Source organism: Helianthus annuus, chromosome 16, assembly GCF_002127325.2.
Source record: "Helianthus annuus cultivar XRQ/B chromosome 16, HanXRQr2.0-SUNRISE, whole genome shotgun sequence".
Classification (NCBI taxonomy): Eukaryota; Viridiplantae; Streptophyta; class Magnoliopsida; order Asterales; family Asteraceae; genus Helianthus; species Helianthus annuus.
Genome location: NC_035448.2, coordinates 2,391,858 through 2,402,275, shown reverse-complemented (window position 1 = coordinate 2,402,275; position 10,418 = coordinate 2,391,858). Strand labels below are relative to the sequence as shown.

At 36.3% G+C, this 10,418-nt stretch overlaps 1 protein-coding gene across 1 annotated transcript; it reads left to right on the top strand.

Annotated features, from left to right (window-relative positions):
• Positions 1 to 7,120: 7,120 nt before the first annotated feature.
• LOC110917025 lies at positions 7,121 to 9,435 on the top strand. The gene is made up of 2 exons (XM_022161642.2): positions 7,121 to 8,110; positions 8,211 to 9,435. Exons 1-2 carry the CDS (start codon positions 7,255 to 7,257, stop codon positions 9,326 to 9,328), a joined length of 1,974 nt encoding a protein of 657 aa, XP_022017334.1. The 5' UTR covers positions 7,121 to 7,254; the 3' UTR covers positions 9,329 to 9,435.
• The last annotated feature ends 983 nt before the right edge of the window (positions 9,436 to 10,418 follow it).

The window sequence follows — 10,418 nt, the reverse complement described above, 5'->3', positions numbered from 1 at the left end:
TACAAAAGTAACATTTTTTTTAATTATTTATACAGGTAATTCCTAAGTGTATACTGCCTAATTTCTATGATTATACTTCAGATGATATAATTTCCATTATAGATGTAGGCAACAAAATCCTTCACGTCAAGATTGAAACGCTTTTTGGTAAAGTTGGTTTCTCCATTGGTTTTGATGTTATTGTTAATTTGTTTCAATTGGAGGCCGGTTGTTATCTAATATTTACAAGAGGTTTTGCAAATTATTTCCATTTAAGAATTATTGGAAAAAATGGTGTTGAAATTAATTATGCTGATATGCAACTTGAGGAGGTAAGTATACATTTGCTTGGTTCTTTATATATTTAATTACTATATTGTTATTATAATAATTGTTGTATGTTATTTTCAGACTGTAGTTACACCTATTGATGTAGTTGACGAGCCAGCTATTGATGAACACCAAAATGTTCGTATTTATAAGTTTAGGCGTATGGCTTCTAAAGATTTTGTAAGTTTTAATATTATTTTAGCAAGTACTATATAATAAAAATTATATATTTTTTTAGTCACATAGAAATACATTATTATTTTTATATTCTTCTTCTTATTAATTTTGATTTTATAAACAATACAGCGACTGCCTGATAAGGTTTCAAGTATGGCTAAACTTGGTGCTGATTTAAAACCTATGACCGTTAGACTTTTGCATCTGCCTGAGCAAGACGAGTTTACCAACCGTACCAGACGTGAAAAGAGAGGAAAAAGTTGGCGTTATGCGTTATGCAAATGGTCCAGATTCATGAAACGTGCTCGCATTAACGAGCGTGATACAATTCACTTTTCTTTTGATGAAACTCATCAAGTGTTGAATGTTGAGTTAGTTGTACCTCACCAAAAAAAAGAGTAGTGATTAATTGTTTTACATTTAAGTTTTGGATATTTGGTTTTTGTATGATATACATTTACTTTGTTATGTTTAATAGTTTTTAAATGTTTATTCATACACCTTATTCATCATAGAATTTTTCGTTTATTAATATATATGTATATATTTATTTGGTTACAAAGATAGATTGTCAACCCGTGAGTATTCACGGGTTATAACCTAGTATTAATATAAATCTAATATTTCAAGCACCAATAAGAATAACAACCGTTCACAATTCAAAATCTTAGTATTAGAATAGGTGTTTAAAGAAAAGAAATAAAAAGTGAAAGGAAAGGGGACCATAATATAGGTTTGGGGATTAAAGGAAAAGATAAAGATTAGAAATTAGAATATGTGTTAAAGGAAAAGAAATAAAAATGAAAGGAAAGTGGATGATAACATAGGTTTGGGATTAAAGGAAAAGATAAAGATTAGAAATTAGAATAGGTGTTGAAGAAAAGAAATAAAAATGAAAGGAAAGGGGACCATAACATAGGTTTGGGGATTAAAGGAAAAGATAAAGATTAGAAGGAACAATGATATGGGGTTGAGGGGTCGAGAATAAAGAAAAAAAGAACCATAAACATAGCCTAACGAGAGTCGTAAGTTGTAGTACCTGTTGGGTCCCACTGTCCCTACATATATAATTTACTTTATCTATTAAACTTCTTTATTGTTACATAGTAAATCTACTATTCAATATTCAATATACTCAAAATTTTTATTAAAATGTAAATTGTATTGAACTAGTTTTCCATGCTTGGCGTTAAGCCGAATAATTCTTTCTCATAAGATTAACATGTACGTCTGCGTTTCAGTTACTTGTACATATTACTCGTAACATGATGTCAAAAAAGTTACGTCGAGTCAACTAATTAAAACAAAACACGACCATACTTTTACTAGAAAAACTAAAATGATAGAAAGACAATAATTTTAAACTAGGGCAAAATTGTAATATTTCAGGACAAATGAGTGTATGCCAGGCAGCCGTCTGGCACGAACAAAAATTACGAGTCAACTAATTAAAACAAAACACTACCATAGTTTTGTAAAAAAATAAAATAAAACAGAACACTACCTTAGTTTCGTAAATAAAGAAACTAAAACAATGGCATAACTATATTACATTGGGCCAAATCGTAATTTGCCACAAATATAAAAAACAAAAATGATGGCAAAACAGTAAATTTGAACCGAGGACAAAATTATAATTTAGCTAGGAAGAAAAAAACAAAACCAGTTGTAAAATTGTAAATTTAAGTGGGAAAAAATGTAATTTGGCTAAAAAAAGACTTTTACGAGTGACATGTGGCCGCCCCACTCAACCAATCACATCCAAAAACTATTACCGGCAACCGTTTTTGTTATTGTAGGTAATAGTCCATTTAGGCCACCTTTAGGCTTAATTGGCCTTTTCTAACTAATAGGCCTTATATTTGGCCGGCTTGGAAGAAGGGATATTCTCGTGCGTTGCCTGCTCCTTCTGAGAATGAGAGGAAACTTTGTTTCTTCTTTTTCGTTAAGTGCAGGGAAAGAGAACCTTCCCCATAGTCACATCTCTATGGTTATAAAAGTCGTTAATCGCTTCCTAATCAGAATAGAGAGTACTTGGAAAGTAATCAGCCTAGACGAAGAGTACTCAGGGAGTATTCAACCTAAATAAAGAGTGCTTGGTCCTCGACAACCTACCTTTTAGCGATTACTCGGGCAGTACTCGGCCTTTGAGACCTTATTTTACAACCATGATCCCATCATCATCCAAATACAGCTATAATTTTTTTTACGTATGTATGTTATGTATCAACTTTTTTTTATAAATTTACATCGAAATAGATGGTAAACAAGCAATAAGCTGTAATTATTCATGACTTCATTCATACCTTATTATCCTTTAAAAATACCTTGCTTCACATATACTCTTGTAGATACCTTATTATTAAATTAAAAACCTATAAATAAGCAACATAAGTATGCATAAGTTAGTTGTATTTTTAGTTTTGGGAGTGTTTCAAAAAAAATGGAATTTTCCTTTTTAACCCTAAAGTTTTAATCTTTGACAATTTAAGTTTAAAGTTTTAATCTTTGTTAATTTAACCCTTTTGATTAATTTGATTTTTCACTTCTAATTCAAAAGTTTCCATCTTTTACGATTTACCCACTTTGATTTTTTTAACTTTTAACTCAAAGCTTTTCATCTGTTGCAACTTTGGTCCCTTATACTTCTAATCTTTCGCGAAGTGTTGTAATCTTGGCTTTGAGAGTTTTTTCAAAGAAAAATGGTTATGCATATGGTTGTTGTAATCTTGGCTTTGGGGTTTTTTCAAAACAATTAATTTTTTTTCTTTTCACCTAAAAGTATTTCATAAATTACTTTAACCCAAAACTATTTGTTTTTTTTTACTTTTAACCCTAAACTTTTTTATCGTTTACAATCTATTCTCACAACTTTTTTTTACTTTCAACTTTCGTCCTTTATAGTTTTAATTTTACGCAAATTTTATGCTTTATGCTTCGTTCTAAATTTTATGACTCAACACATTGAAACATGCGTCTTTGGTTTAACGTTTTTACGTTTCGTTCTAAATTTTGCGAGTTAACACGACGCAACTTGTGTGTGTGGGTGAACGTTTTTACATCGTCTATTTTTTCCCATTTCACAGGTTCAACATAACGTGCGGGTCCTAAATCGACTTCGTTATAACTAAAGAATTCCCGCCGCATTACGGCGTGTCATAATTCTAGTTCTTTAAAAATACCATGCTTGATATATACTCTTGTAGAAATTCTAGTGAGTTGGACATTTTGCATTAATTTTAGGTGTTTTTTTTCTTTTTGAACAACCTTCATTCATACCTTATTATCCTTTAAAAATACCATGCTTGACATATACTCTTGTAGAAATTCTAGTGAGTTGGACACTTTGCATTAATTTTAGGTGTTTTTTTTTTTCTTTTTGAACAACAAATTTCTTTTTATTTTTGTTGTTTGTGGGACTTAACCTAAGACCTCCTTCTCTCAAACTCAGGTGTTTAAAGGAATTTGTCTTTGCCAATAGACCACCACCCAGTTGGTTATTAATGTAGATTGTGTATTACAAATATATTATTCAACATTTACTCTAACTATAAGTTACGTTATAAAACACTTGTGATTCATATTATCTTTCACTAAAAATATGTTGGATACAACACTCGGCTTTTAAAAAAAATTCTGGAGGCATACTTGACGAGTGAGATGAATTAAATACATGTATTTCACGGTAACAATTATATCATTTTTCTAGTCTGCGTATCAAACTATCTAAAATAAGTTACAAATTACATAATTACATAATTACATACATGGATTTGTTAGTTATAAGGGTGCTCGGAATGGTGCAACATGTTGGTCGAGGAGGCATGGTGTGGCAACCATCGGCATGTTTTAACTTTTTCTTTCTTTCTTTTTTTTAATATGATTTAAAAGTTGGTTATGGCATGAGAGACATGATATCCCGTAAGATACAAGTTTCGTCCTGTAAGATAGAAGTCCTGATGAAAGTTGATGTGGAGGAGACAGGTGTTACAACAAGTGGGGCAAGTGCAACAAACACTTATGAAACGATATCGTTATAAGCTAGATGACGATTAATTAATGACTTTTGAAAATGGTGCTTTTTTATTAATCAAAAAATAATGATATTAAATTTACGATGTTTTTAACAACCCGATTAGACCATGTGTAGTGTGGTTCACACCCATACCGTGGCCACCACACCAAGCCACCCCGCCACATCAACGCCATCACGCCATGTTGCAAGCGCTCTAACCCTTCATGCGTGGTTAGTAACCATGCCTTCCCTTCTATGCCCCACGCCCCACATGCGTGCATTCATGTCCCCTCCACGCCCGTCTCTTGTAAAAGTGGCAGGGACGGACCCACATTGAACGGATTGGGGTCCCCGAACCTCAATGTTTTTTAAAAAATTTATAGATCCGGTATATTAAATTTCATAAGGACCCCATAAATACAATTAGATAGACACCAAAGAAAGAAAAGAAAAGCTGGTGTAGTGGTAAACCTCTCTCTTTAAAAACAAGAGGTCATGGGTTCAATCCTTTTATAGCTTTTTTTTTATTTTATTTTTTTAAATCTAGTTCAAACCTCGCTCTGACCCGACCCGAACAAAGACCGACCTAAAAAGTATGTTTTTTTTAATCTAGTTCAAACCTCGCTCTGACCCGACCCGAACAAGGACCGACCTGAAAATTTTAACGTTTTGTTTTGAAAATTTTAAACACCGAAAAAATGGACCCCATTAAAAAAAATCTTAGGTCCGCCACTGAATAGAGGTGCTACATACGTGTTGACTCGGATTCTTCCACGCCCCGGATGTGGAGTGCCACGAAAGGTCTTATCATATTCTAAAACATCATTTAACTATCTTAATATTATAATAATCAAGATAATAACACTAACAGATCACAGATACATGAATACCAATCCATCTAACCTGTATTTATATACTGATACGACCCGAACCGCAAGCCGACCCGTGAAGATCCATTTCAACACCACATCCTTTATTTTAGCATGCATACATACATCTGCACGTTCTCATATTTGCTATTGCATATTTGCATTTCTTCCATGTTTCCTAATTGTTAGTTAAATTAAAGTAGTGGGTTAGTGGCCATGTTTAGGTTAGTTATTTGATTGTTTATTTGTTTTGTAAGCCTTTAAAAAGGGATTCGTATCATTAATGGAAGAAAGAAGAAAATTATTGAAAAAGTATTGTTTCGTTTCTCTTATCTAGTTCTTGGAGCCTAACCCACTCAATGGGTCTCTTGGGAGATTAGCCATCTCGAATCGGCCTCTATCATTTGGTGCTTTCATTCTCGTCCTCATCCTTCCGTCATGCCCGAAGATTCCTATCAATGGGATTTCCAGTCACGATTGTATTACCATGCTAGAAGTGGGTTTTATCACGACCCTGTGGCTGGTTGGTCTTATAGTACCCGCGAAGGTCGATATTACCTATTTGAAAATGGAATTTATGTCCCCTGGGAAACTCCTACACCTACGGAAACTACACACCACATTTCACCGCCCTCACCCGCCACACCCGACATCTTACCGGATCAACCTGTTGTACTACCACAGCCAACCCTTGCAACACCATCACATGATCCGTTTACACTTGCTAAACCCCACCTGAGGAAACAAGTTACCACACAGCCACCTCTTTCACCTACTACATCCATGTTTTTGTCAAATGTTCATGTGGTTGAAGTTGACGTACCTAGTGCAATGGTATACACCAGTTTTGTAGCCACTATGCAAAAGCTGATAATTCTTTTCAAACAAGCCACTACACCTACGACTGCCAACCAAATGTGCAAAAATAACATCATGTTACCATCTTCACCATCGCCAACACGGACGCCGATCTCCGACCCATTTGTACCCGCTGATCCTGATCCGATCATGATGCAGTTGTTCGATGCAAGCACTTTGAGACCAACAGAGAATTTCCGGGAGAAACGAAATGGGGGTTCGGGCAAGCCGTTGTATTTTAAAAGTGCCACAAAGCCACACGAGTGGCGTCCACCGTGGCAACCCCTTAAAACTGCCCCGAATGCAACCGCACGACGTGAGTGGAGACCGCCGTGGAGAATGCATTCTGTCCTTGAGGACAAGGACGATTTGAAGGGGCGAGGAGTTGATACGACCCGAACCGCAAGCCGACCCGTGAAGATCCATTTCAACACCACATCCTTTATTTTAGCATGCATACATACATCTGCACGTTCTCATATTTGCTATTGCATATTTGCATTTCTTCCATGTTTCCTAATTGTTAGTTAAATTAAAGTAGTGGGTTAGTGGCCATGTTTAGGTTAGTTATTTGATTGTTTATTTGTTTTGTAAGCCTTTAAAAAGGGATTCGTATCATTAATGGAAGAAAGAAGAAAATTATTGAAAAAGTATTGTTTCGTTTCTCTTATCTAGTTCTTGGAGCCTAACCCACTCAATGGGTCTCTTGGGAGATTAGCCATCTCGAATCGGCCTCTATCATATACGATGATGAACATATACAAATTTGTAGAATGTGTTTGCAATTCAAAATCATATAAATAACACCTTTTCGTACTTATGAATAACATTATAAACTTGATAATGAAGACAAGAATATTGTATCTATATGCCTATAAATGCTAGCTCACTAGCTTCCTCTTTTCCACAACTCACCCCTTCTCATCTTCAGTTGCCCTATTTCCTAAATCTCTTCTCACTTAATTTTTTGTTTGCTTTGTGTCTGTTTCTTACTTTCTTCTTCTTCTCATACTACTTTATTTATCAATGGAAAAAATAATGTTCAAACACGAACATCCATTGAATCTCATAGATCTATGGTCGGAACAACTGCAACGTAAAGAAGAGCGTGAAGAAGATGAGGAAGAGAATGAGTATGAAGAAGACGAGGAAGAGAACGAGGATGAATTAGTTGCAAACCAAGACTTTCAATGCTTGTGTTTCCTATGTCATGAAGAAATCAATTGGTTTCATAGGTATTACTACTCTTGTTCTCGATGTAGCAATTACACTATCCATAAATTTTGTGCAGAACTTCCAGATAGAGTGGAAGACATTTGTGAGGCTGGTCATACTCTTGTCTTCTACCAACCGGGCTACAACTGGAAATGTGATATTTGTGGTCGACTTAGTAAGCCTAATGAGATACTTTATCGTTGCCCAATTTGTTATTATTATGTTGATGCAAATTGTGTTACAAAAAGGCTACAAAAGAATATAATCTATCATCCTAGCCACAAACACCCACTGATTTGCATGCCCAAAGAACTTTTATACGAGTGTGATGCATGTGGGAAGGAACATAAAGGGATGTTCTATCAGTGTCGCTCGTGTGCTTGGTCTAATCTCATTCATAGTCATTGTGCTTTCCTACCTACAAAGTTACAAATCCAACGTCCTACGAATGATATCTTCTCCCATATTCATCCTCTCACCCTCGCTTATTCCTTTCCGTACACGGATTATACGTCTAAACAAAGACCACGATGTAGGGTATGCCTTCAAGGGTTTTATTCATGTAGGAAGTTTTGGATATATAAATGTGATAAATGCAGATACTATACTCATCTAGATTGCGCAACATCAAGAAAGGAGCCCTTCATGTCCATCCTTACATCTCCAGGTAGACCTACCAACCAGCTACCTAATATATATGTTTATAGTTATTTCTATATCTAATATTGGTTCTTCGTTTATTTAGTATTCCAATGTTGTTTTGTTAGGTACGGGCAAAATGATTAAAAACTATGAAGACGCTGAACACCCTAATCTTCTCCATCTTCCATTTCCTGATCCATCTTATAGCTTACTAAAACACTTGTTTTTCAAGGAAGATGGATTAGAGGTCGCCAAAACACATATTAGTCATCCGCACCCACTAATTCTTGATGATGCACGATGTACTCACACCACAAGCCCCACCTCTTCAAGAACAGTATCCTATCATAACCCAATGAAGAGGATTCAACTTTTGTGCGATGGATGCTTGAGACCAATTATGAGTGGTCCAGTTTACGTGTGTGCCAATGAGGAAAATCATTGCAACTTTGTGCTCCACGAGTGGTGCTCCCGACTGCCAACCGAATTGAAAGACAACCCTCATCACCCAGACCACACTCTGATTTTCCATTCAAAAATCCTCGAAGAGTTTTTTGGGGTCTTCAATTGTGGTCTTTGCAGGTTACCTTGCAATGGATTTGCTTACTGTTGTGCCACATGCGGTTACTACATCGACGTAAATTGTGCTTTCTTACCTAAAGAAATCACTCACAATTCTCATCCGAATCACCTCCTTTCATTAGAAGGTGATTCATTCATTTGCCAAACTTGTGATAAATTTCGTATACCCTTGAAGAATGCTTTGTTAATACCCGAGAAAACTACGCACATGTGTGACAAGCATCCTATGGAGCTGAGTTACTTTCCAATCGAGAACCATAAGAGTGAGTACTTTTGTGAAATTTGTGAGGAGGAATTGAATCCCGAGTGGACATTTTATCATTGTCGTGAGTGTATGCAGTCTATTCATCTAGCATGTGCTGCTGCGTCAATAATTCAGTATGAAACGTATGCTGTCAAAAGGTGGAAGGACGATGTCCATGATTTTATAAATGTGAAGTTTGGGGGCACATATAACAATATTAAAATACATCCACACCCCCTTTCATTCGAGCAAGGGATTGAAAGCGATGGTCAATGCACCAAGTGCCAAGACACACTCCAGTACAAAATGATCTTTAGGTGTTCAAATTGTAAGTTTGCAATTCATTACTATTGTTGTGAAGCGTCTTGGTACGTAAAAGAAGAAAAAGAAAGAGCTATTCGCTTTCCCATCAAGTAAGGTGGTCACACATGCTAAGTTTGTAATTGGTATGCTTTTCTGTTTCATGTTTTCTTCTTTTATTTGCAAAAGGATGTAATAAACAAACTGAAGTTAATACTTTTTTTTTTTTTTTAACAGAAAGGGGAATTTCATTCAACCAAAAAGCTAGCCAGTAGCTAGCAAAACAAAACGTACAGACCCTATATCATCTATCCCATAATCATATTTGGGCCCATAATACACCATTCCTCATAACCAATACATTCTAATTTTGCTCTGTTCTTGAGCCATAAATAAGTGCTTTCCATAACATCCTCCAGAATTCTGCAGTTTGTTGAGAAGGTACCTCGAAACACTTTTTCGTTTCTGTACAGCCAAATTTTCCACAATGCAGCCACCGCGACACACTTTGCGGCCATTTTCCTTTTCTTTGTTAGTGCTGCGTTTTCTATCAGAAGTAATAAGTCCCTTACCGATCCAGTCGAACACAATCCATCCATTCGCATCCAAGTACCAATCAACCACCAAAGAGCTCTCGTTGTAGCACAGGATACTAGTAGGTGGTCCACCGTTTCCTCCATCTGACCGCAATTTGGGCAGAGTACGTTGCCCACCTGCACTCCTCTTTTGCTAAGTTCGACCCGTGTGGGGATCCTGCCTTGGACACTTCTCCACGCCAACAAGTTGGCCTTTGGGATTGCCCAGTTGCACCACTTAATTCCGTCCAGATTGGTGATTTGAGGACCGAGCGCGTTGAGATCGGCTTTAACTGCTTTGACTGTGAAGGCTTCGACTAAGTTCGTCATCCAGCCCCAAACATCTTTACCACCTGTTATATGGAAACTCCCCAGTCGCTCCATCATAGAATTAAATTCTGCCCGGCACTGTGCGTTTTCCGGGACAGCGATCCACTTGCAATCCCACTCCACCCCTTCGGTTGTCGATTTATAATTTTCTTTAACGAACGCCCTTTTGTTTTCAGCCAACTTGTATAGACTAGGATACGAATCCTTCATTCTGCAATTTGAAAACCAAACGTCTTCCCAGAATCTAACCTTTTCGCCACCACCCATCTTACACACCAATTTTTTGTAAACGTCGATGCCTT

What these genes read in the sequence shown, in the direction of transcription:
- LOC110917025 (XM_022161642.2), top strand. Translation starts at nt 7,255, where the DNA reads ATGGAAAAAATAATGTTCAAACACGAACATCCATTGAATCTCATAGAT. An exon ending in GTCCATCCTTACATCTCCAG is followed by an intron (nt 8,111 to 8,210) that starts GTAGACCTACCA and finishes TTGTTTTGTTAG; the next exon opens with GTACGGGCAAAATGATTAAA.